Source organism: Pleuronectes platessa, chromosome 12 (genome assembly GCF_947347685.1).
Source record: "Pleuronectes platessa chromosome 12, fPlePla1.1, whole genome shotgun sequence".
Classification (NCBI taxonomy): Eukaryota; Metazoa; Chordata; class Actinopteri; order Pleuronectiformes; family Pleuronectidae; genus Pleuronectes; species Pleuronectes platessa.
The window spans coordinates 25,086,334-25,113,948 of record NC_070637.1 but is presented as its reverse complement, the minus strand read 5'-3'; the positions used below and the strand labels follow the sequence as shown (position 1 = coordinate 25,113,948).

The 27,615-nt window shown below is 45.0% G+C and overlaps 1 protein-coding gene across 3 annotated transcripts; it reads right to left on the bottom strand.

Annotated features, from left to right (window-relative positions):
• Positions 1-8,425: 8,425 nt before the first annotated feature.
• On the bottom strand, positions 8,426-27,304 carry b3gnt2b (UDP-GlcNAc:betaGal beta-1,3-N-acetylglucosaminyltransferase 2b). 3 transcript variants are annotated; one of them, XM_053436473.1, is made up of 3 exons: positions 27,160-27,304; positions 14,500-14,674; positions 8,426-10,756 (listed from the first exon to the last, which is right to left on the bottom strand). In XM_053436473.1, exon 3 carries the CDS (start codon positions 10,735-10,737, stop codon positions 9,544-9,546), a length of 1,194 nt encoding a protein of 397 aa, XP_053292448.1. In that variant the 5' UTR covers positions 10,738-10,756; positions 14,500-14,674; positions 27,160-27,304; the 3' UTR covers positions 8,426-9,543. The 3 variants fall into 3 exon arrangements, with proteins under 3 accessions (XP_053292448.1, XP_053292449.1, XP_053292447.1); XM_053436474.1 differs by lacking the exon at positions 14,500-14,674; XM_053436472.1 differs by lacking the exons at positions 14,500-14,674; positions 27,160-27,304 and adding an exon at positions 12,289-14,490.
• Positions 27,305-27,615: the final 311 nt, after the last annotated feature.

The window sequence follows — 27,615 nt, the reverse complement described above, 5'->3', positions numbered from 1 at the left end:
TAACCACTTCGGCTCTGATCCACACGAGACTAAAGAATTCATAGACAAGAGGAGATTAAAAAGGAGAAATATTAGAGGAAGGATACGTTCAAGAAATTATGGAGGAAAATCTGAAACAATCAGAAACGGTGAATTCAAGCTAATCAAACTTCTTACCCTAACCCTAACCATTAATGAGTTTTAAAATAAAAAGCAGAAAGTGAAACAGAGTGAAAAGTAGCTGCACAAGTCAGAAACAGGAGAAGACGGCAGGAGGCCTCATGTTCTCCTCGGCTGATCTCCAGCCTGCTGAGGATCTCGCTCATTGCTTGCAGGTGTAACAACAAGGACTGATCCAGAGCCGGGGGTTGAGGAGGTTCAGCAGGCCTCTCCTCCCTCCCCTCTGGAAACCAGCAGCTCAGCTGTGGTCTGCTGGGAGCGCAAGTCGTCCCAGCAGCTCGGCCAGTAGAGTGTCGTTAAAGACCCAGATATCAGCCATTAAGAGATGAGCCCAGATACATCCTCCTCCTTTGGTTTATGGTCTGTTGTGTGGCTTTGAATCTGGATTGAATCACGTCCACAGAGAGCTGCAGATAGATATGTAACCTCTCCACACCAGCGTTGTGGCTCTGTATTATTTTTAAATCCCGTCAAAGACACCTGAAAACTCACATCAGGTGAATATTGATGGTGTAAAACAGGAAATCCTGTCTCCTCTGCATGTAAACAGTTGTAAAATACAGTTTTTCTAATTGCACAACAGCTGTTAGCAAAGACCACAGGGTCATAACGCCTGTGACTGATTAACCATGTTTGGTTCCACACTGGCAGCCGAGGCTCATGCCAGTTGTTTTCTCCTGGAAGTGGGTCACGTGACTGGATCCTGACGAATCAGCGAAGGCCACGTTGTGACCAGAGAAGACCACAGATAGAAACATGGTGGTGTGGTTGTGGCTCGAGGTCCTGGTTCGTCCCGGGCCTTTCTCTGTGGACTTTACATGTTGTGTGTTACTGGGAGTTGTTTGTCTCTATGTACTGGTAAAGGATAAGTGGGTCAGGTACTTATAGATCTAGTGTTTTGTGTCTTTCCAGCCTCGTACAGTAAATGCTCGTCTACACATCCAGTGATAATCTGCAGCCGTGTGCAGATCTGTTCTCCGTGTGCCTCCACCTGTCAGGTCTCATCTCCAGAAACATGGAAGATGAACTTTTCTCTCTGCTCCAACAACACAAAGTCTCCACTAGGCATCGAGTCACTCAGGGCGAGAAGAATTACCAACGACTCAAATCAGATAAGGACACAATTACTTAAGTGAAGTGAAGGAGATTGAGACCAGATGTTGGTCGACTCTGGATCGGCCTGGGCACTAACTTCACATCTGGGTACCAGCGTTAATAAAGTCCTGCTTTATTAATGTCTTTAAGCAAATAAGCTTTTTCACGATAAGACAGATGGTTCATAAATATTGTATTTTGAGGAACTTGTTCTCTCTGGCTCTTCTCTGCTAACCCTTGTGCCTCGTAGCCTCATGCTAACAACACCATCATGTACATGGTGCAGCTCAGCAGGACTGAGAGAACTACATGTGATTATCCACCATCACGCTAATGGCTTTCTCTGATTGCACATGATGGGAACTGAACCCCCCCCCCCCCCCCAGAGGTTAACAGATTCATCACATGTTGGAGACGCTGCAAAAATGGTAGAACTTCCCTTTTTTGGGAGAGTTGATCCCTCGGGGTCGTGGAGAGTTTGTTGGTTTGGAGTTGCTCCATTTGTTTTGTTTGCTTTTTAGCAGGATTACACAAAAAGTGCTTCCATGAAACAGTGGAGTCCATCTTTGTTTACAGTGTGTGTGATAGAGACATATGATATAAACTCTTCACTGGTGAGCTGCTGACGTCTCTAACTCGAGTCGCGTTCCTGTGAGAATCAAATTTTCGACAAACCAGCTGAACCATGTTGAGCAAACAGCGGCCTCCTGGGTAACTCAATCAGAATAATTCAATTCATTACTTCTCCAAACACACTGTGGCTCTGTAAGTGAATTTGAAACGCTTAATTCAACACAACCGACACAAAGCTGCCTCTGTGTCACTGGGCAACAGGTAAGGTTACACAAAACCAACAGATGAAACCAGTAGATTCATGGATGTGGTCGGAGTTAACCTCTGGACCGGTCACTTCCTGTTTTAAATGAAAGACGCTGCAGCCTCAGCAGCCAGATTCACATCCGCAAAAAAATCTCCTCGTTGTGAAATTCAGCTGGAATCTCTTCAGTCAGAGGTTTGAAGTCACTCGAGGAACGAGTGGTGTGTAGACCTGCAGGGAAACAACACATCTGGGCTGGATGTGATCCTCGGGGAAGCAGGAGTCAGGACGAGCAGGTTGGAATCACTTATTCCAGTCGGGAACCAGTGCAACCACCACTTTCCTTCAGTGCATTGTTAAAACCACATCGGTCTTTGCTGAGGGAGATGAAGCCGAGCCCCTGAAACCGGATCCCGCTCTGTGGAGCTGGAGATACAGTCAGCTTCACGGGGTTTGTTTGGTTTGAAGAGGAAGAACGACGAAGAGGAGCTCGAGACAGAAAACATGACGAGGACGAAAAGTGTTTCTCTGACAGAAGTGAACGTGAACCTCAGTAACTATCAGTGTTTTCAAAAGGAAATGAAAGATTCCGAGGTTAACAAACAATTAAAAGTTCATGTTTTCTCAGCTTTGTCCCAAAATCATCTGAAGAGGAAAGTGATAATAAACCAGATCCTGTGAACAAGAGGATCATTGACACAGACATTAATATAAAGATGGACGCCACGTCTCCTCTTCCTCCCACAATCCAGAAGTGAAACCAAAAATAGTGTGCAGATCCAGACTCTCCATCATACGGGAGAGGTCACGTGCTCAGTCTCATTCTGTCTCTAGAGGACACCATGTACAGTGAATCCATGTTCACCAGGAGGTTCTGTGCCCTTAGTTTCATATTGAAGAGAACCTGTGTCTGCTGCGTGTGCATGTGCTCGTGCACGTGGGTGTTTCCTCTCCGGTGCTGCAGCAGCAGCCGGGTGGAGTCGTGTCGGGTTCGGGAAGGTTTTCATTTTTCATTTTCTCCTTCTTCTCTGTGGTGAGATCTTCTGCAGAGATTCTCCAGAGACGCTCCTCCTCCTGCACCTCCCTCCTCACACCTCCTCTCACCTTCACTTCTCCCTGCAAGGATAGTTTCTCCTTCTCTAGCCGACTTCTTTGCCTTTCACTCATTCTTTCCTCCTCTCTTTCCTCTTCTCTCTCAGCCCCCCCTCCTTCCTGTTCTGCCTCCCTTTTGATTCTGTTCACTTATCATTTCTCTTTTCCCTGAAGGACGCAGAGAATTAGAGCACAACTTCCTCCTCAGACTGGAGAACCTGTACTGTACGTTCATTAAAACCAGGAGGTGGCTCATCCATCACATCCCCCTGTTTCTACATCATGTTACCCCCCCCCCCCCCCCCCCCCCCTCCTGTGTGCAGACAGTGCTTCGTGGTGGAGCTCAGATCCAGGTAGCAGTAAACACTGTGTCTCTGAGGTTTCTGTTGGAGCAGGATCATTGATTTTTATCTCTGTTATCAACATCAGGCCTGAGTCACAGATGAGGGATCAGTGACCTGAACATCCAGCAAATGTCTTTTTGGAGAATTATATATTATCAGCTCCAGTGGAGACGATCAGGCTCTTCAGCTCCTAAACGCTTCACCATGTTCACCAGCTGCTGATTGTTGTTTGAGTTTGATGAGAGCGGCAAATCGAAACCAAAACAGTGAATGTGCTGCCGCTCTAAAAGAGCTGAAGCTCACCGTGAAGTCAAAGTAAAGTCAGATGATGATTCTCTCCAGCTTCATGAACCTCATCACATTATCGTGTTATTACATTATTCTTCAGAGCCGCTTTAAAATTACAATCCTTCATTTCATTCGTGGATGATTTGGCGACATCTGTGGCCATTGATGGTAACAGCAGGTGCTTTAATAATTCATAGATCAGGTCAGACGGATGCAACAGAAGAAGAGAAACCAGTTCATCGATCTGCTGGACTCAGCTTCAGCTCGTTTTAAGTGACAGCGAGTAGAGCTCAGAATTCAAACAGGAGAATCTGGTTTTGTAACTTTGTAAGAGCTCTGGAACTTCTCTGGAACTTCTCTGGAACTTCTCTGGAACTTCTCTGCAACGTGCAAAAGGAAAATAAACCACAGACGCAGCAGATGCTTCCACTGAAGCCACTGGAAAATGGGATTTCATGTTCTGCAGCAGCTGATGAGAAACCGAGAAGCACTTTAACGTGTTTACAGAGAGATTCACAACATCACAGAGGAGAAACAGGATTAGAAAGAAAGCAAATGTTTCCATTGCGTTAACAAGACACAGAACAGATCAACACAAACTGTGATGGATTAAATCAGTGCTGTCGACATCACAGATGTGATTCTGAGTCAAGTCAATGTCAGAGACTGAAATCCTCATCTCAGAATCTGTCGCAGAGCGTGTACCTGTCGCTCGTCGACATTCAAACATCCACAAACACACGTTTCCTGCAGCCGGGTCATTTAGCTGGAAAGTGGAGATTTGGATCAGGGCGGTGAGTCACATCCTTCACTGAGGAAAACCTCCACGCTCACTGTGACCGACTGTTTCCTCCGCTTCACTCGCTCCAGACTGGAAAAAAAGAGGAAACTTTCCAAAGGCTGCAGGAATAAAAAGTGGTTCCATTACCTGATTTACCAACACGCAACACAAACGGCATGTGGAGCATCATTGTGTGCACAAAGTGTGTACAAGCAGGCCTTTCTCCACCGTCTCCACCTTCTCCTTCTTCTCCACCTTCTCTTTGCATGACGGTGCATCTGCATTGATCCATGACTGCACGTGAGAGAGGATATTGTTCCTTCCATCGATTCCTGAGAACTTAAGATCCAGTTTTATCATCCTGGCTTCCTGGTAGCTGGTTATGTCATCTGTGAGTCAGGAGGTGGTCAGCGCTCCACTGGAGATGTGGACCAATCAAATCGAACCTGAAGATGGAAAATGATTTAATTTTGAGTCATTTCCTGGAGGCCAATTAAAACCTCTACTGACTGAAATGAAAATTGAAATTACAGTTTTATATTTGGACACACTGGCAGATCTCAGTCCCTCTCTCACTGTGAAGGTTATATATTATATAACGTAGTCTGCAATAACCAATCAGCTACAGTTGAACAAAAGAAGATTTAACACAGAGCTCTTTTAATTCCAATACGTTGATTATTACACCTCCGGCAGATGAGTCCAGAAGAAGAGAGAAAAGGCAGATAATGGAAAAATGAATCCTCGCTGCTCTCGTCCTTTCTTCAGTTCCACTGAGTCAAATGAGCTGAAGTCATTCTGCTGGAGGAGAAGCTGGAAAACTGCTCAGTGGCTCCGTCTCATCCAGGAGGAGAAGTGAATCCTGGTGTTTGTGTTACAGTCAGCAGCAGGCGGGCGGGCGGGGGGGTTCAGATACTGAATCAACCTACTGCTGCTCCTGTGTGTGACCCCCCCCCCCCTCTCTCTCAGGGACATCTGTGAATGAAACACATGGAAGTGTCATTGTCCTGCTCTCCTGCTGCGTCTTCATGTGAAAAAGATGGAGTCTAGAAAATATCTAATTATCCAGATATCTTCACATCAGGAAACGATATCTGATCCGATGAGTCACATGAGGTCACTTTATTAAGTTTCAACACAGTGAAACAGATCAAGACTCATTTCCTGAGTCGACTCTTCATTGTGATGTGTCACCTATTGACTCTTCATTGATTAACTCTGATGCAACAGGTCTGTGATTCAATGTGAAAAAACACACTGGTTTAATGTTTATGAGTCTCAGAGGGTGTGTGTGTGTGTGTGTGTGTAATGGACTCAGAGTATCTTCTGGCAAAGAACAACTCTGTTCAAAAACAGATCTGAGCCCAAATCACTTCTATCTTTTTATTATGTTTCCCCCTCAAGGGGCCACTGAATTATTAACTGTGAGAAAACACACACACACACACACAAACACACACACACAACCAGACACACACCTGCACCAGGTGATAAGGGGGTCTCCCTTGGGAAAATGGTCACCATGAAAACCATGTCTCATTCACACCCTGGAGTTCATCTCTGTGAAAAGCTGCTGACGTCCAACATCTAATGTCTTATCTCCATTAGTGATAAGACAAATATGAATGATATGAAGGTCCTGTAAGCAAAACTTACACTTAATTCTCCACTCAAATTTTTCTGTTGTGATTTGTTTATTGTAATTTTCTCAACAAAACCACAATCTTTGTTTTTAGATTTTCACAATAAAACAAATGAACACTTTTAGTTTCAGCAGAACACGCTGCTGCCCCCTGCTGGTGAGGTGCATGAATCTTTAGAATGAGCTTCAGTGTTTTTCAAAAGATTTTACATATTAAACCTAATTAATCTGATCTGATTAATTCTGACGCATCAACAGCATCAATATAAGAGCCTCACAAATGTTTCTGTATTAGTTTTAATTAATTTTATTTAATTTAGTTTCATAATTGTTGAATCTGCAGTTTCCATAAAGAAAACTGAGTTTTTCTCCTCGTGAAATAAATAATATTTCTACTTGTTCTTCAAGTTATTTCAAATTAAACAACTTGAAGATTTTTTTTTGCTGAACTGCTCACAACTGTTTAATGATCGTTGACAATGGGTAAAGAAAAGGGTTGTGAACCTATGATTAGAGGCATAAGTTACTTCAACTGTTTAACTGTGTCATCACATTTCTATTTTATATACTATAACATTTAAACAGCTTTAAAAGATTTAACGAGCAAACAGTACATGTCACATAATTTATTTGTATTACAATAAAAATGCATAGAACAGTATATACAAAAACAGCAAAATATATCTTTATTCAAACAATCAAGTCTTTCTAGGTAATAAAAAAAAGCATGGCTGAAGGAAACTCTTCTACATACAGTACAAACATCAGGCACAGATTTGGTTTTCATCTCTGACGGTGCAACAATAACCAGAGGTTTCAGGAATTACACGTTACCAATGAAGCAAATATTAGAAATAAATGACGGCTAAAGAAAGTGAATGATTCTCAATGTGAAAACCTTCTTTGTGGGTCACAAAGGAGATTTGATCCTGTGATCATCAAGATATTTGTTGAAGGTTCCTGAAAGTTCAGTCTGTATCTTTATCACATTATTACTCTTCAATCATATCGTTTCATTTTAATCGGATCAATTCCCCCCGGGTCAATTTTTAACATCTTTTCATTTGTACTGTATATTTTTGCCTTGTGTTGTTGATGTACACATAGTTTAAGTTTCTGTACCCGCTGAGAACGACACATCCTGGGAGACGAGCCCAGAGAAACACTGACGGTTCATAGAGACCAGAAGAAAATTTCTCAAAGAAAAACACCCGGCAGCAAAATCCACAAAGACGTTTCATACGTGTGTGGAGAAATGAAAAAACACAAACGGGCCAATCATCGGACAGAAATGGAAATTATAAAAATAAATGATGAGGACTTTTAATAACATGTAAACATTTCACGTAGCTAAGTCGGTGAGAAACTGCAGCGACGAGCAAACATGCCACCAATGGATTTTGAATTTGAGGAAATGAACGAGCTCCACTCGGTTCCCGGCTCTTTTTCTTTGTGTGTCTCCTATTTTTTCAGTGTTTGTTTCATCCTACACGGAGACAACAGATTTCCACACAACGCAAAAATAGTGTCTAGTAAGTTGGTAATCGCAGAAAAACACGTATAAAAAAAAAAAAAAAAAACCTTTCAGAGCAACACGGTGATTGTCATAACTTACATTTGTCTCTTCAACTCTCACACCAACACAGGTCACCACAAAACAAACGGTCACACAAACAGGACACAATAAATTAAGTGTTGTATTACAGTCTTCAGTCAAGGAGTTGCCAGTGTGGGCGGTTTTAACCAGCAGGGGGAGCTCTAACAGAGGAGTAGGTCCACAGCCCCTCTCTCTCTCTCTCTCTCTCTCTCTCTCATCAGACGTTCTAACAACCAGGTTCGACCTGAACACGAGACTCAAACCAACATTCATGCCACTTATTTTAAGTGTTGACTTCCTGAAGAGAACCAGAGCTTCAACCTGCGTAAAGACGGACATTCAGAAAGAGCGTCCCCTCCTCCGAGGCCGTTGAATCATCACAGAGGTGTGTGTGTGTGTGTGTGTGTGTGTGTCGAGTGTGTGTCTGCGTCTCACACGCAGCTGTAAGAGGAACAGGACATGATTCTCCTGGAGACAGTAAAAGACAGCGAGTGTGGTGAAGACAAACATCGGGGATCCGAGCAGGGACATTCAAATAAAGCATTCGTCTCTACCAACAGGTTCCTGGAGAGAAGGTCGAACAAATCACTGAACACGTCTGAAACCAGAGTGAGTTTCTCATGATTCAACTTTTTTTAAGGATTTTAAATCGGTCACATCCTCACATGAGGAGAAAAGATGCAGAGAAATCGTTTCCTCCAAAACAGGAATTTGACACAAGCGTATGAGATGAAGCCTTTTTAAGGATCAGGGCCGATACGTCTGGATGTGATGTTCAAAACATGTTCCACTCTCTGACGTCGAGACATTCAACAACATTCAACACGAGTCGAGACAGAACTGTCCTCACGTCTCACTGAAAATGCACTTTGGGTTTTTAAAAGAGTCTTTTCCTCTTTTTTTGGTCTGTTTTTCATTTTGTGTAAAGCGAGAGGCTGAAGCCGAGGTCACCAGCATTTAGATTTCTCCGTCCATGTCGGGCCCAGACCTGCTGAGCTGCACCGAGCTGGACTCCTGTCCCCTCATGTCCTGACACCATGTGTTCCCTCCACCAAACTCCCCCTTCTCCAAACTACGGAAGGATTTGAACTTTTTACACTATACATCAAAAAAAAAAAGAAAAGAGAAGCGAAGAAAGTGAGCACCATTTAGAGGAATCAGAGAGAAACTGAATGTTTTGTAAATTAGCAAACAGAAAATAAAAGTTGTTTTCTTAGTGGGACGAGTGAATACTTCAGGGAGTAGCAGCACAAACTAAGCTTCCAGCAACAATTAGCAGGATGTTCACCAGGAAGCTCCTTTTAAAGCTGGCAGCAGTAAATTGAACCATTGGTTTTTTACCTCTCACTCTTTTCAGACACACACAGAGGATCCCAGGTGGACACATCACGGGTTCCAGTCTCCATCTTTATATAATACAGCATTGGGACGCTCCGTCGTGGAGCCGACACAGTGTTAAAGCATTTCTTCAAGGCCATATAAATAGTTGTGAAATATAAATATGTGCACGCAAAGACAGACACGGTCGCTTTGGGGTAAAGCTCGTTCGACATGATAAAGCAGGAAGTTCGACATCAAGCCAGAATACTATGGTGGTGGATTTGAGAAACGGAGCCGACGATACATCTCCAGGGACCAGAACATTCATGTCTTCACTTAAAGCTGCCACCTTTCAGTCCGGGACCTGTTCAAGATCACATCTCTATCACTTCTCCTCCGGGACCCTGTTCACTGGCAGTTCAGGTCCGGGCTGCTGAGCCAGGTCCAGATCTGGATCATCTGCTGCGGCGTCCTCGGGTGAACAAGGATCAAGCTCTTGTAGGCACAGGGGTTGGCCCTGTACTTCTCCTCTATGTCAAAGGTCCTGAAGCCTTTGTGCTTCTCGGGGCCCAGCCCGACTTTTTTCAGACACATGCCCGTGTAGACGTCGTCTATGGGGTAGAGCGGAACCCGGTGCGACACCGTGTGCAGCCGGGCCGCCACGTCCCCGGAGAAGAGGTACCCGCCCCCCCCTGCGTACGGGGGGTACTTCCCAACGTACATGCTCTCTGGGATGAAGTATTTGACCTTCTTGTCTCTGTGTGGCCCCGCCTCAGTGATCACATCCCCCACGAACAGGTCCCTGGCTTTGGGCTCCGAGAGGCCCTTGAGGAAATCCAGGATGCGGTAGGTGTTGACGAAGACGTCGTCGTCCCCTTTGAAGATGAAGCGGGCCGTCTGGCAGCGGATCTGGATCCACTCCAGGAACAGAACTTCTTTGACAGTTAAATTGAAGAAGGAGTCCCGGTAGTCCCACTGGATGATGTCCTGGTGGCGGAGGCTCTCGTCCCGCAGGCTGCTGGACAGATCCGGGTGGTGGTCCCAGGCGGTGGCGTTTCCAAGAAGGAAGACAACCGCCACCGTCCGGTTGGACACCACGCCGGCCCGGCCCCAGGACTGACGGATGGCCTGGCGCCGGTCAAAGTGCGACACCTGGGACTTTACAGCGAGGAGCAGGAATGGCGGCTCCGCACAGATGTCAGGCTGGTCCACCATCATCGGGTAGGAGCGACAGTGCATGTAGAGCAGCAGGTCCTTGAAGCGGGCCGGGAGCGAGTTGTAGTCCTTCACCTGAGTGGTCACCCTGAGGTTCGGCTGGCAGGGGTCAGTGGACAGACTGGTCTCAGTGAGCCAATCAGGCAGCTCCGAGGCGTTGTAGTTAGAGGCCAGGATGGGATTGTTCTGGAAGTCCAGGATCTGCTGCTGGCGGTTCCAGTAGGCCGGCACCGGGGCCAGCTTGCTCCAGAAGGGCTGGGAGGGGATGTGCACCTTGTGAAGACCGTTCTTGTCCTGGCCGCTTTGTCGGAAGATGAGGATGAAGATGAAGAGGTTGACCATCATCACCGTCACCACGAGCTTCAGCCTCCTCCGCTGCACCGCCATGACAGTGTCCTGCACCCACCTGGACAGACACACAACCGGGGGAGGGCGTTAGGGACACAAACACACTTCAGGTCACAACAGCTGTTCTCCTGCTTTAGATTATGAAACAATGGTTTTTTTTTGGACAAATTTCAATAAATAAGGAAACGCTACAAATGCAAGGTTCATATTTGAATGAACAGAATTTCAACAGTTAACTTTGTCTTGTTTGACTGACACTGAATACGTCCTCTGGGATTTGCTGCTAATTGTATTGTCGACCCAGAATAAGTCAGAAGTGGAGCAGGTCAGAATAACACACGGGAGAAGAAGAGTTGTGAAACATTTTGTGAAGCAACAATTTCCTGACGCAACCTTGATGAACACACACACACACACACACACACACACACACACACACACACACACACACACACACACACACACACACACACACACACACACACACACACACACACACACACACACACACACACACACACACACACACACACACACACACACACACACACACAGTCTTCCGGTGTCTTCACTTGTTCCTGTGAAGACACTCTGCCTGCTGCTTTGAACAGAGAGGTCAAGGGTCAAGTTCAGCTACTACATCCCCAGAACTGCTGACTCAGCAGGTGAGGGAACAAACCAGGATGGGCTGCAATCTGTCCCTGCTATAAATATTGGAGCTCTCGACTGATCGGTTAATTCTTTTTGGGTCCAACCTCCATTCACTGCATTCTCATGTTCTGCAATCCTATCAGGGGGTGAATGCTTGGGTGTGATGTAAGAGCCGCCTCAGTTCAGAAGGGAGCTGCTGCCAACGGGGCACAAATCTGTGGAACTGCCTCCGACCACGTGTCAAGTGGAAGATATGTTTTTATTAGTTGCTGCTGGCTCTGTGATTTCTGTTAACCCCTCTGTCCCGGCCGCTCAGGAAACCTCTCTGCACATTCTTCAGACTCAGGGAACCAGTCAGGGTGAGAGAGCTCTGACAGAACAGGAGGGTTTAACAAACTAGAAGAAGCAGGTTCACATTCTGGATTCAGTGCAAACTAAACACAATAAAACAATCAAACTAGTGTCCAACCGGTAATAAAAACATTCAACAGGGGGGGGGGGGGGGGTAAGATTAGTCTGTAAAATCAGCTGCTTTATGAAACAGTTACTGGAAACTCCTGTTAATCATTTTTACAGCCTCAGATAAAGATCCCAGTGTTTAATTGTGGTGTGCATTACAACAGATTGGAAGTTTGGTTGGTGGGCGTTTTGCGGGCGATGTACTTAAAAATAATTGCGCAAATAATAAGAGGTGCAAACATGGGAGAGGCAGAAGCATTTAAATGATATTTAAATATTTAAATGTCTTGCGTGCGGTACTGGTTTCAGCCGTGGAGCGTCACTGGGAGCAGAGTGATGGTCGGTGTTAGTGGACGAGGCAAACAAACATGTTCACTGCAGAAAATAAACATTAATATAACTCAAAGACCCTGATATGGGAGAGTATCTGTACACGCTGTATTCATATTTGCCAGTGTGGGTTATTAACTCTCTGTTTACCTTGGAGATAGACTCAATTTTTCCTCTGCAGGTGCCATACTCCTGCCTGGCTCATGGGTCTCACTCCCTTCTCTTTGCTACTGGTCAGAAACTCCCTGAACTTGAACCTCAGCCTCTCTGGAATCCAACTGACAGAAATCTGCAACAGCAACTGAGAACTTTAATCCCTGAGAGTGCTGGGATCACACAGACAATACAGTCTTTCAGGAGGTTGGAGTCCACCTCGGGTTTCTGCTTTGGCAGAATCACACGTCCCTGCTGAGGACTTGCTCTCTGCCGTCTCTCATGTCTGTCTCTTCCCCTCTTCCCCTCCTTCTACCCTTCCCTCCACTTTCGGGGCCTCTCTCTCCTCTTCCTCCTCATTGTGCCAGCGAAGCGGCCACAACATCTGCTTGGACTCCTGTACTTTTCCTCAGGTTACTGATGAACTACCTCGGTGAACAGCTGATGTATTGATCGATTAATCCCTGTGGCTGTGGCCCAACTGATTGATCTCACTCTGATTTGTATCATGAAAGATAGCATGATAAAAGAGATGATGTGGAAGATCACACACACACACACACACACACACACTAATGAATAATATACTAATAAACCCCATGTCCAATGTAGTCTCATTGAAAACAAACTCATGTGAGAAGTCAAACTGGGTAAACGTCGGCTCAGCTGGTTTTTCCCTCCTCCCCAGTCGCCCGTCTCCTTCCTGTCTCTGTATCGTGTTCCTCTCGGCCTCCTAGCAACATCCCTGCTCCGCTGCACTCCTGTTTGCTCCCTCTCCCTTTGTTTACCCCACCTCCTCCACCCCCTCTCCTCCTCCAGCTGTCCTCCTCTATCCGTCTCCTCGCTGCTCTTTGCTCATTTCTCTCAGTGACAGCAACAGAGGATGATGATGATGATACATAATCCTGATAGTTTAGTGTCGTGTTACAAACGGGGACAAGCCCCGACACTGCTCTACCTCTTTACCCCCCCCCCCCGGTCCTCTTTTCTTTCTTTCTCTGTTGCACATGGATAATGAAGCTTTCCTGTATTGCCAAACAAACAAGAGGACTTCTGGGAAATGAGTTGGGAGGGGTTAAAGAAGAACGCCTAACATCACGTTGACCAGACCACAGCATCCAGACGTGTAATTAACCATCAGCAGGCGGAGGCTGAACAGACAGCGACCACCTGCAGCTGGAGAGGAGGCGTGTGATTCGTCTGTGGTAACGAGGCCGGTCGAGCTGAGCAGTGGATCAGTGACCAAACCAGTTCACCCACTGTTTAACAAGGACGGGGATGAATTCAAAGACTTGGAAACTAGTGAAGTCGAATTCTTGTTCTGGTTTTTCAAGTCTTAATATTACGTGGACCAAAGCACATGGAGCTTTAAGGGCGTGTCCAGAGTCACGTATGAGAGTTTGTATAAGAGGTCTGGAAATAGCTCAAAAGTGTTTTGGGGCGTAATATACAATTAAATACATAACTTCAGCCAGTAGGGGTCTCTCGATCAAAACAATAAAAAACTACCTAGGCCCCATTCACACCTGATATTAACATGTGGCCCCACATGCGCCTCGAGATCGGACTTAAACTTGTAACTTGGCCATAGGAGGCTTCGGCACATTTTGAATATTTTATTGTGGCAGATTTTAGGTTAATATTTACCTAGTTTTATTCTATTATTGCACCATAAGTCAGTCATAATAAAAATGTAGGCAAAACGTCCATACATAGGTGAACATTCTTCATTTCTAAATAATAATTAAACCCTCAGAACCTTTATAACGTTCCAATCTGTTGCTAGGCTCTTAAAACATAGATAACTGTTTACAGTGCAGGTTTGGATCTTTCCACAACAGTGGGCCAGATGGACTATGATGCTGTTTGCAGAGTTCCAGCTCATCACAGGCAGCAGGGGCGTGGTGCATTGATTAGATCTGACGGGACAATGCCAGGCTGTGTTTGAACATCGAGGTTTCCACCTGATAGAAGGTTCAGTGAGGCGGCGTCTCACCTGGGTGGGGGGGGGACGGGAGGAAAGAAGAGCAGCGGCAGGTCTAAGGACAGCGAGTGTGTCTTTCTATAGTTAGGAGGACAAATAAAGGTTCTAAACCAGGGGTGTCCTTCCCTTTAAAAGGCATGTATGGAAAGATTATTAGTATTATTTTGACAGTGGACAGTGGACTAGGACATCTGGAGGGATGAGGTCACACAGCAGGACGTTACCTGTGCAGGTGAGCGGTGCCTCCTCAGCTTGTCTCGTCCTTGCGTCTCCTCTCGGCTCTTTTACCCCATACTTAGCTCTGTCCTCTGGGGAACAGGAGCCGGGGAGGAAAGGGAGAGAAGGGGGGGTGGGGGGGGGAGGGGGGGGGGGGCGTGGCAGAGCGGAGGAGGGTTGAACCTGAAAACAGACAGAACAACCAGAGTGTCAACGGCTGCTGGGAACCACCACCACCACAGTTTAACCACTTCCTGTTCTTTTTCATCCTACTTGATAATAAACTCAATATTATAAAAGTTTTGAATGTTGATCTTTTATAACAATACATGTGGATTTTACTACCATCTAATAATTTCTATTATTAAAAAACGGGCGATGACCAGTTTCAATGTAAACTGGGGTTAAAAATGATGTTTATTTCTACATCTTAATCTTTAATTACTGCAGCTACCATGAAGATTTGGGTGATACTGTTTATCACCATCATCCAAAATCAGCAAATCTCCAAGATGCAATCGTGATACAAAACTCTCACATCATTTCATCTCGACAATCCGCACACGAGCAGACAACGTTGTGCTTCTACAGGATTTACACCCGGAAGTGAGGACATCCTGGTCCTGGCTTCACCGGCTGAGGAACAACATGAACTAGTCTGACATGAAACACCGGCTCCGAGCTGGAGGCTGAATATCGTGCTGGTAAATTTAAATCCAAGGTAAATATTGTAAACCAAATATACAAATTCCTTTTGTGTATTTGCAGCTTCAGACAGTACAGTCATTGTTCTTGCCGTCTCTCAGGGCTCATCGGATTTGGTGCTGTTATTCGATGCTGTAAACCTTTCTGATGTCACCACACCACCTGATAAACAATAATAACTCTACTATTTTCTCTCTATTGGATAAATCAGCACAGCTAAAACATCACAAATTAAATAAATAAAAGGAAATAACAGCAGAATAGGATGTTACCAAAGACCCTGGTGTGGAAAGTTCCCTTTAAACACACAACGGAGTTTCATTAATCATTAACCAGCGGGTCGTGCTGGTTAGATATGAGAAAGGAGCAGATAATGGAGCATATCACTTTTCACAGTGAGCAAACAAACTGCCTGAAACATTCACTTCCAGATAAAAGAGCCGAGCAGAGGAGTCCGCTAACAGGGTGACGTCTCTGTCTCTGGACATCACAGACTCTGATCGGAAGATTCTGGATTGTACTCTTGTTGCAGGTATAACAAAAAAGTAAATAATAAAAGTGTAAATGCTCTCTGTACATCTCAGCAGTTTCTACTTATTGTACCTCTATGCTGAAAAGAAGTTTAAAGAATATTCAGGGTGAAGGTCGAGTTGCTTTCGAGGCACAGAACACAACTAAATGTACGACAATCACAATCAGTCATTACACAAGACTACAAAGTGTAAAGGTGAATCTTCACCTGCTCACCGGTGAACGCTCAACACTCCGTGAGAAGTTCAAATAAAAAGAACAATCAAATTATTTCTATAGCAGCTTTCTTTCCTTATGGGAAAAGCAGCTCAAAGTTATTAACAATAACAGAGTAGCCCAGTTTAGCAGGTTAGCGTGCACACTGCTGCACTGAAAGCTTCCCAGAGCCACCAGTGAGAAACAGGTCACCAGCACGGACCCAGGCTCATGTTGCTGATTACCTCGTCTGTGGACAGCAGATAAGGACGCAGCGAAGCAGACAAGTGTCCAACACCGAAGACACACCAGGTCTCAGGACAAAGTTCAAGGCCTCGCAGACAGAGGGGGAAGAAGGATGATACAAAGAAGCACAGGAAACACTCACTGGTAGTTTGACGGAAGTGTTTGAACGGTGCACGCAGCACAATGGAATGATATGAGCGAGAGGAATTTTGGTTAAACATTCAACCATCTCCCTGCAGGCTCTTCCATCAGGAGACAGGTTTTAACAAGTGTGGGTAAGACATTTGGGAAATGGTTCAAACTTCAGTTTTCCTCTCAGCTCTGCTCTGCTGACACCACGGAGTGAGTCACAGGTGAGGAGCAGAGGAGGTTTTAGAATATTTTTTAAAATCACTTAATTATTCAGGTCATGTTTCAAGCAAAAATGAAAAAAAATAGACTTTATTTGATATCACTGAATAACGCACACACTCTCATTCATACGTTTATCTCCACAGTTCTTCCAGGCTCCCCCAGAAATCAACCAACCTTCAATTTGTTCACAACACAGCAGCAAAGGTTCTGACAAGAAGTTGAACCTATGAAGTTGAACCTATGAGCACATCACACATCAAGTTTAGATTTGTATTCCTCCTTTCAAAACTCCTCATCCCTTATTCCACTGCTCGAACTCTTCGATCGGGCGGAGCTGATCAAAGATGAGTCATGCTGCCCCGGCTCCATCACAAGTAGGAAAGGCACTTAGCGGAGCGCATACCTCAGCCAAGGTCACCTTAAATTCAATTACATCCCAAGATATCAATCCTGATCCATTAATTATTCCCCTGGGGAAATGGTGAAAACGTCAAAAAACACCCTGAGGAAAGTGAAACAGAGGGGGGGGGGGGGCTATCACTACCTAATGTTGCTTTTATCAATTTGGTGCAAGTGTCTTTTTATTAACCGAATTCCTTGAAGGTCGGTTAGCCCAGATGGAATCGCTGCGTGGTAGGGGGCGCTATTGAGCCATTTTGCCACGCCCATTTCGAAATTACTCCAGAATACGTACATTTTCATCAGGCCCGAGAAAAGTTTGGTGAGTTTTCAAGCCGTCAAAAATGCATTTGCCTGAATAATTGTCGAGGGAATTTCACCCAGACATGTATCAATGTTGTAAGAATTCACGAATCAAACACCACACATACACTCGTACGTAGTTTTTACTTGCAAGGGAAGTCCGCACCTTTGAGTAGGTCGCAGCCAACTTCGACGGGGTTAGGGTTAGGTTCAAGGTTAGGGTTACATTTGCATACAGAAAAGTGAAACATCTTCATCATCACATCTTTCCAGGCGTGTTTCCTGTTTAAGTAGAAAACTAGACAGCATCTGTCTGTGGTTTCTTGCAAAGCGTTGTTGTCCTGTTGTTGAACTCAGAGGTGCCAGACTGCACCTCTATGTCAGACAGTCACACTTTGCATCAGCAGTACATTCAAACATGATAACTTGTATACAATTCTTCTAACAATAATCCAACGAGAAGCCTGGTACTGTCGGTGCTCGGGCCCTAAACACAGTGATTCTTATCAGAAGCATTAACTTAACCTGACGTCCTTCACTCATGTTCTGCTTCTTGAACTCCACAGTGGGGTTCGACCTGACGTCCTCCGTGAGAAGCAGAAGAAAACAAAAAGAAACAGAGGTCGCCTCGCCCAATGCTAAAATACAATCAGCTCGAGATGCTCTCAGAGCCTTTTGCATAAATCTCTCTCACAAATGGCCCGTGAAGGAAAGCATCTCTGAAGACACAAATAAATCAATGTTTTCCATCAACGATTACTGCCCCCCCCCCCCCCACACACCCCACCCAGGAATACAGAAGAGGCTCAGCTGTTCTGGTTCACCGGCTCTTTGCTCAGTACAGCGTTACCTCTAGAAGTCCTTTGCATTTTGTTTTCCCTGGCTGTTCGTTCATGCACAACGCAAAGCAGTTTAACTCGCACTATGCAAATAAAGCAGCCTATTCGTACCAGTGTTAGAATGTCACACACACATGCACACACACACACACACACATACACACGCTACCAATGGGCTATTTTTGAGCACAGCTTGACCCGGGTCAGAAATATATAGGAGGATATTTTGGCAGGAGGGAATGTGGGCCTAATAGCAACATGGTGCGAAAGATGAGAACCATAAATAGCCTGAGGGGCTGCAGCCGAGAGAGACTGTGCTGCTGATCTGGGACCTGCCCATCAAACATCCACAGTCATCACCAGTATTCACACCAGTAAGGGCCAAAGGTCCAGCTTCATGGGTTGGAGTGACACTCGTGGGCCTGGCTGAGGATTTCACCGGCCTTTAAAAATGGGAGTGGGTGTTTTTGTTTTTTTCTTAAGTCGCAGCTGAAAATAATAACACACAAAAGGGTTTTGTGAAGGAGCTAGACACAATGCATTGACTTCCATTCATTACTGACAGCCAAACGGAAACCTTTCCCCGAACCTTAACCAAATTCAAGGTCAGTGTTTATACTGGAAAGGTCCTAAAGAGGAAACAAAAACCAGTATCCACATCCTTTGAAGCACTTTGCATTGCACCAGTTCATACCTAACACTAACCACAATTCACATATCACCCCTGAACTCCACCAGGACCTCGGAGATGATTCAGGCTTTGGTCTCCACAGGGTCTGCTGGTCCAGACAAGGTCAGTGTGTATTCTGGAAAAGGTCCTAAATAGGAAACATCTACACACACACAGACAGACAGACACACACTTACTTAACTTAGAATGGAACTCTTCATTATCAACAGAGACTTGCCACATGCTTCACATCCCTCACACGCTCTGTACTGTACGTGTGGGACTGAGCTGATAAACGCTGTCGCTGTCTTTTGCCAAACGCTCAATTAATGCAGAACACAAACCCTGTTCAGTCCTGACACTTGATTCACAGTGTGATCTGATCTGTTTACACAACTGAGGCTACACAATGTGCCGTACGCTTTCCACCGGCGTGAGTAAAGTGTGTAAGATTACCAGCTGTGGAGAACTTGATGTGAATTCCTCGCACTGATATCAAGCTCTGTGTTATTAGCAATACTTTCCCCGTGGTAGCTGAACATGGAGCCAGCTCCTCGTCTGGGGCCTGACTTGAGCACCTAGCGTCTTATAAATCACTAGCTATGAACCATTAACCGACCTTTTAACCAGTTCCAGGGACAGTTGACCACTTACGCATCTAGCAGATATGTAAGCCCAGACATATTTGCCGTGAGTAGCTAAGCTTGACTCTCTGAGGTCTGGTGGTGAGCAGGTAAGTGACACTTGGTAGAGCCGTGGTTAGAGAGCCGGGGTTAAGTGGTCAAAAGACGTCATATTAGCCGGAGCAATGATCAACATGATAATTCAGCTTTTGAGTGAAACTTGTGACAAGAGTTATTACAGGAAAGACATTAATAAAGACAAGGGAGTCACCAAGTATTTAAAAAAATATTAATACAAATGGCTTGTAAGGGAAAGCGAGGTAGACCAGGAAGTGTGCGCGAGTCAGGGAGGACACACACACACGCACAAACAAACACAATGGTGTGGTTAACACTAATGCAAGTCAAGCTAATGCAGTGAAGTGTTTAAGTGATAGGATAAATCATGGTTACAAAATGAAGAAGTCCATAAATGCTGATTATTAAGCACTTGCGTACAATACAACTTCTTCAACTTTACTTTGGGCTGGAAGATAAAACCAGAAATGATAAAGGTAGAAAAACAAAATCATATCAGCTGATACAAATAGTTTTAAGACAGAGTTATGCTCCCGAGGGAAAGTTGAGGTTTTAAACTCTGAGGTAGATCAATTATGTGTTTGCACAATGCTTAACACATCAATATATATATAATGATATGTTTATTTGTTAAATTTCTATTGATGAGAATTATTGCTATTGTTATTTTTGGCCAGCCTTAGTTTCTGTGATAATAAATCAATTTAATGAAGTCGTAATTTTCCTGTCAGACAACAGAGTGAGCAGGATGCAGCCACACCCCCGCTCGCCGTCGACACCTCTTCATGCACGAAACAATGAGAGACACACACACACACACACATGACCACATCTCTAAAACAGGATCCTGACGTGTTCATATGTCACAGCTCCGTCTGTGGATATGCATCTATTCTCAACTAAGATCAAAATCATGTAAAAAATAATCAGGTTGTAAATCATGAAGTGCGTGTGAGAGTCTTATCTTTTAAAAGATAATAGAATAAAAAATGATGGGCCTGAAACAGCCTGTAACAAGTTGAGGAAATCTGATTGATTCCTGTGAAGTTATTACTTCTGAATTATGAACTATAAATGGCTAAATAAGTTCGTGACACATCCTCAGGATCCGAGGGCAGGAAGAAGGGATGAGGCGGAGAGGGAGGAGTCCAGACAATCGTGCACACTCTGCTAAAAGAGAGTAAACTACATATTCTTATATATTTATATATTATTTTTTTTTCTGCTGTTTTTATATATAAATATATATATACATTTTATATGTTATTGTACTATCCACTCCAGCAGCACAAGAACACATTCCTACTGGACACTGACACAATCACATCATTGCATTCCATTCATGTATCTGTAGATTTGTTCTCCATATGTGATTTATGTGATTTATGTATGTATGTCAGTGATGTGTTAAGTGTACAAGCTACTGGATGATCTGAATTTCCCACGGGATTAATAAAGTATCCATCTATCTATCTAAACGTGTCCGTCAGCCAAATAAAAAGGGTTCAACCAGAGAATATATTAAACGATAAAACTCCTCTCTACCACCTCTCTTGGTTTGTTGTGCTGGTGACAATGGGAGGCGGCGCACTGGTTGATCTGTGACCTTCGTCTCCAAACAGTCACATCCTGTTGCTAAAGCCCAGACGCCTCCTCCTCGTCATCGAGACTGTGTCATCTCTTCCAAGCAGTTCACACAGAGGAGGGACGTACAGTGAGCGTCATCATCTGAATCCCTCCAGGTTCTGTGCGGCTGCTTCTCCTTGTTATGAAACAGGAACCGCACACTCATAAATAGCTTTCCTCTAAATGCTCACTAAATTTGTATTCCTTGGAAAATGCATAAAAATGTACTTGCAATGATAAAGAAAGTGATTAAAAAATAACTGGAACCGCACCCAAATTGAATCATCTCTTTCCCGGTCCACGTCCCCTCCCTCCACCAACTTCTGTGGAATTCATATCAGTACTTTTTTGGGAAATCCTGCTAAAATACACAAAAACAAAAAAAAGGAAAGGGGCACAAATCCCTTGGCGGTGTAATAGCTAGATAAAGTTTTGCCCCGACATGAGAAGTTTGGATTCCAGAAGTACCTGAACACTGCTGGGGGGGGGGGGGGGGGAAGTGTGGTTATACTGGTAACACTGCTCTGACACCGTGCAGTCTACAGTACCTATGACAATATAATTTAAATAACACCAGCACTTTGAGATTCACTTCCTGGCAGTGCTAAGCTCCATATCCTGTGTTTTGAACTGTGTTGGTGGCAGATGAGCTGTTGTACTCTATTCTCCCTGCAGTACTCAGACACCGGATTTAGTTAGAATCCCCCCCCCCCATTCTGAGTCATGCTGAACTGTAATCCCAGGAACGTGTCTCTGAAGTGGGCGGGAAACAGTGGAAACAAAATCAGACCGGGAGACAAGGGCCACACATTAAGTTACAGGTAGTTGTAAGTGCCCCCAGTAGAAAAAAGGCCTCTACTGTAAACCTGCAGAAGATTAAATTATTCATCAAGTCTGTTTTCCGAGGTAAATATTTGGAGTTTTAACGTCTCAGATGTGGTTTTGATCTGAATCCAGGACTCGCAGCGACTTCTGGTTCCAAACAGTCGCTCTGTGTCTAATATCTCCATGGCTCATTTCCCCCCCTTCATCAAATTACTCCTCCCACGGCACGTCTACACCCCCGAGCACTTCTCCTTTCAACTCAGACTGATGAGTGGCACAACAGCATTAAAACTAGAGAGTACAGTCAATCCATCACAGTCCTGGGCGGAGGGATCACACCAGTTCTAACGGAACTCACTTCTACTTCTTCTTCTTCTTCTTCTTCTTCTTCTTCTTCTTCTCCTCCACCACTCGCAAGACTTCAGTTTCCAGCTATTTCAAGGAAGATTTACTTATTTGTGATATTTCTCACTTATCAGTGACAAACCCAGATATTAAAAGAAGTTCTATGGCATCCATTCTCTGTATGTATTTGTATATCAAAGGGTTTAAACCGAGCGGGACCTCCCGGTTCCACTTGTGAGGTGAACTAAGGGAGAAGGGAGGAAGGCTGTGGAACAGGTCTGGCAGGAATACCTGATCTGAAGAAGTTTGTTTAACACATCATCACGTTGATCGTGTCAGATCCTACAGATGAATCACTTTAATCTCATAAGATGCTCGAGTTCCAAAGAAGTTCAAAGAACAACCAGTTCGTCCTGTCTGACTTCACTCAGACAGGTTTTTGCACACTGTGCGTAATGCTTTTACAGTATCACTTACAATAAATGCTGTGTGTGTTTGTGTGTCTGTGTGTGTTGTCATCATAGGCAATACTTTGTGATTTTATCCCCCCCCCCCCCCCCCCGCCGCCCAAGCATTAAAGACTTTAAAACTCATGTATTTACCATAATCAGGAGCTGCTGATGTCGGTAAAATGGCTGCAGCATTATGGATTAGTTGTGTACATGCCGCTCTATATCCCTGTAAGCCGGTTTTAATGGATCTTGGAAAGCAGCGGCGGCCGAGCACATCAATAAGAGCCGTTACTTCAGACATTAGCAAACACCCATTTGGATTCTGGATTCTCCCAGAGTCATTGTTTGTGAAGTTGATCATCTGACTGAGCGTGATCATTGAGTAACTTCTACTTTGTTGTTTTTTTGTAAATCTAAATATTTAAGTATCTCATCATAGGACCGACACGAGAGGTGCTATAGTTGGTCCTGACTTCAGTTTCCTCTTTGGGCATAAAAAGAAAATGCAGGTCATTATGTTGTGAAAGAGATTAATCATCAAACACAGGAAGCTGAGAAACTTCAGCTGCAGAGATAAACCAATGTGAGAGTTTACTGAGAGTCGATCTGATCAATTTGGAGTTTCGGCTGCCGATGCTGATATTAGGGTGTAAAAACTTTATGATACAGATTTATTGGTCCATTTAAAAAAACAAAATAACTACAGCTTTATATATAGATGTTGAATTAATAAAATAAACAATTTACTAATGTAAAATGTAATATTAAATGCTATATTTTCTGCACAGTTTATTTTGTAAGATAAGTTTCATACTTGTGCGTCCTGGGGCTTAACTGATCCAGGAACGTGTTCAGCCGGGTTCTGCACCCGAGGCGTGAGGCAAGAGGAACTGTCAGTTGAACCTTCTGTCAGATGTGTCTCCACCGAAGTCTTGGTCAAACGTTGTGTTTTACAATTTGTGTCGAAACTGCAAATGTGCCGTTGTGGTGCACCGAGCAGTTAGCACACAGGCAGTGGAACCATTTAGTGACTGACACCCGCTGAGCTTGGTGAGAACACCTTGTAGGGGGTGCAGTTCAGATACAATGATGTCAACCTGATTCCAGTTGGTGCTAAAAGATTCAATTCACTAAAAGTACAGAGATTAAACTGGTTTCCATCTTCTCATCCAGCCCACTTTGAATCACTTCATCCACACGACGTCCCATTTTTAACGAAACTATGACACATCAGTCAAAGAGAGGTTGTCTCCGCCTTAAACCAGCTGCTCAAAGCACCAGCACCAGTAACACCAGCTGAGTGATGCTGGTATTGAACCATGTCTGCTGTCCCACTGATGAATTAAGCTGAATGTGGTGGAGGAGCGTTTCTCCTGCTGGCGCCAGAGGAAACACGGGGACAGAGCAGGTGGATCATGTCGGACTCCCACTCACCTCCAAACAGAAAGAAACAACCGATGATGGTGGGAGCAGCCGAGACCAGTAGCTCCTGGATGTCTCTGTTTGACTGGGAATGCAATGAATGTAATTTCTGTGAGTCTCCATTGTCCAAACCATCTCTGAGCTGAGAAGGAGGGTGAAGACACTGCCTATCAGCCACATACACAACAGTGTGGCCTTCCATCCCCAGGAGGTTTCACTACAGTTCACACCTCAGACAACGACCCCCCCCCCCGGCTCAGGTAAAACCCCTTTCAAAAACAAATACACAGAGAATGAAACTAAAGACTTCCCCTATCATGTAGTACGTCCAGGTTGAGAAGGAACACAGATGAATAAATCTAGAATTCATCTGTGGAGCGGCTAAGAAGAAGTGATTTTTTTGGGGGAAAAGGAAATTGCAGTTTTTATCTGGATGAATTTAATAAACCTGATCGGAGCACAGATTACCCGTCAATGTACTTCCTGTGGTACCAGAGGCATGTCCGGTGCCGGTACCATGATCAGAAGAGATCTTTAAGCAGAACTGTTCTCTGCTGTGAGATGTCATTTCAAACTGGAAGTGTGTGACAGTCATATTCACATTTCTGTGTCAACATGAACGATGAGAATGTGGTTATAGTCCCGCGCTGATGGAATGTCCCCATAATTAGCAGCGCCCGTGGGTCTCTTCAGGTTCTCCCAATGGGGCTGTGCTGAAATGAGCGACCTTGAAATGCTTGATATGAAACACAGAGCGGTGAGGAGCCGGGACTCTCAATCTGAAATTACCCAACGCTTCAGTCGACACCTCGGAAAAAAACGCAATATTAATATTTTACAGGAAACACATTGGACGTTCGTTAAGAGTGGGAAACCAGATTAGAGTCTCTCACCAGTAACAGAAGCCGCCAGTAATCTGCTGCACAGCAAAGTCACACAGACACACACTCATTAGTTAATGAAAAGCCGACTTCAATTGTTGTAGGAAGAAGATGGAAGAACCCCCCCCCCCCCCAACGTAGATGGCTGTTATTACAAATCTCAAGAGGAAGTGTCCTGACGGTGGAAAGGTCACAGGTTTGATTTAATCAACAGGTGAATCCCACTTCCTGTGATGGTCTCAGCGTGTCCTTCACAATAAAGCGCAGGTTCGCTGCTGACTGACTGTTCCTGAGCTGAGGGAGAAGGCATGTGACCCGGTATGTGGAGACATTACTGACTAATTATGCAGAGTGTTCGTCTGAATGGCTGAAATGACTTTGAGATGAGATGAGGGAGTGTTCGCTCGCCCAATTTGGCCGAGACCCAACATCTCGTTCTCCACCGCAGCAGCAACTGGAACTAGATCTCTTAAAATAAAAAAAAACAGCTCATCGCTAAAGACACGAATTACTCATTTTAACTTCCTTTATCCAAGGCCACTCGTCACAAGGCACGCGTAACACTCAACTCATATCACAAGCTAGTGACCAGGCAGATACAGAGTCATATCAGAGATTAGCCATGGAAGGACAATAAGAGCGGCTGTCATGGACGACAATCTAAACAAACAAAACACTGAACTGAGATAAGATACCCAGGGTTTGGTATTCGTGGTGCAAGAACTGGGTCACGTCCCTATTTAGACTTAAGTCAAGTCCGACTGCTTCCTGTGAAATAAACCTTGTGCTCTTCTTAATATTATTATCATCTTCTTCATGGTTTTCACTGTGTGTGGTCAGAAATTAGCCCATTTTTCATTTTTGCCAGTGAGTCGGAGGAAGGCAGCAGATCCACCGTGTGGTTTAGACTTTAAATGTCTAAACATAGCAGAGGAGCTGACACACACACATCTGCCGAACTCTGGAAAATGTTGCTCATCAGATTAAAACCTTTTATCAGATTGATGCCGAGCACGTGTGGTGTCAGGGAGGAAGAGGAGGAAGAGGAGGAGTCGACTAATGGAGGAAGCTTCACTCGGGTTCTAGTAGGAAAGGATCTGTGGTCCGGTGAGTCACTCCGTCCACGTGCAGGTGCTTTTCAGGACGTTCACACCATGACTCATCAAGTCTCTTGAGTCATTTGTCTCATGTCCACATGCTAATGGTGTCACTTGGGGTTTTTACCAACGTACCAGCTGACCCAGATTCAGTGGCGCCCGCTCCGCCCATTATCACTGGGACCGCGGTGTTCTTCTTCTTGGTATTTGACTGATCGCTGATGTTGGGTATAGCGCCACCTACTGTCCCGGCATGCTGGTTTGAGTGTTTGAAGTTATTCTTCTGATCTTTTCTTGATGGAAGTGCCGACATGGCTAAATTTTCTGATAAGTTTAATTTAAATTAGGTATTTAATGTGGTAGAAAGAGACTGACTCGACTACTGCGGCTACATAGCTACCACACAGACGCTGGCTACGAACTTCCAAGATGGCGGCATTCAGGAGATTTTGGCTTCACTCTCTGGATAGTGGGGGAAAGTGGAGCTGCATCATCGACCACAGGGAATCGAATGAAGACGCAAGTTACTGTAAACATCAGAAAGCCGGATGCTTCTCTCAGGTGCCGGCTTCAACCAGAACCTGAGGGGTCTGTTTGTTTTGGTGTGTCTCAGGCCTCAGGGACACTGGGCTCCCAGGTCTGATCCCACTTATTTACACAGCTAATAAACACAACCAGTGTTCCCAGTAAACATCCATCTAGCTCACAATAACACAACAGTTTAAACTGGAAATACAAACAGAGACGTGTGGGGAAACGACCCAGTTAATCACTTAGTGAGAGACACAAACACAGAGACGCAGCGTCACACTTCAAACCAGTGAAACCACTGGAGTGCTGACTTTGACCTGTTGATTGTGTTTCCTACTGGTGGACTCCTGCACGACTGGTTTCACGGTGGCTTTCCCAGCTCGTCACCTTTTTCACCAGCCGGACTCTGGACGTGTCGCAGCGTCTCGGTAACACGCGTACGTCAGGGGATCAGGTTAAAGTCGAGTGTGTGTCTGTGTGCGTGTGTGTGTTCGTGTGTGTGTGTGTGGAGGTGAAGACACGCAGGAGCAATGGAGGACTACTCACAGTTCCGTGGCGGGGTTCTCCTCCTCGCGTGCGGACCTCTGCTCCTCCGAGGAGCCCCGGCTTCCCTCCGGCGACACGACGTCACGCGGAAAAACTCTCAATACATCCACGCGACGCTTCTCCTCGTTTCTCCGGCGGCTCCGGGCTGAAGCTGCGCAGAAGACTGAACACACCGAGGAGGAGGAGGAGGAGGAGGAGGAGCAGGGGGAGGAGGAGCAGGGGGAAGAGGAGGAGGAGCAGGGGGAGGGGCAAGAGGGGGAGGAGGAGGGCTACGTCTTTCAGCGGTGACACAGCGTCATCCTAGGTGGAGCACACACACACACACACACTTATAATTTTGGATTTTGGATTAATTGAGCACTTTATTAATAATGAGGTATTAAGGGGAGGCAAAACTTTACCACAAGTTTCAATGTAAATGTATAGTATTCTCACACTGTACATATTCTTCTTGTT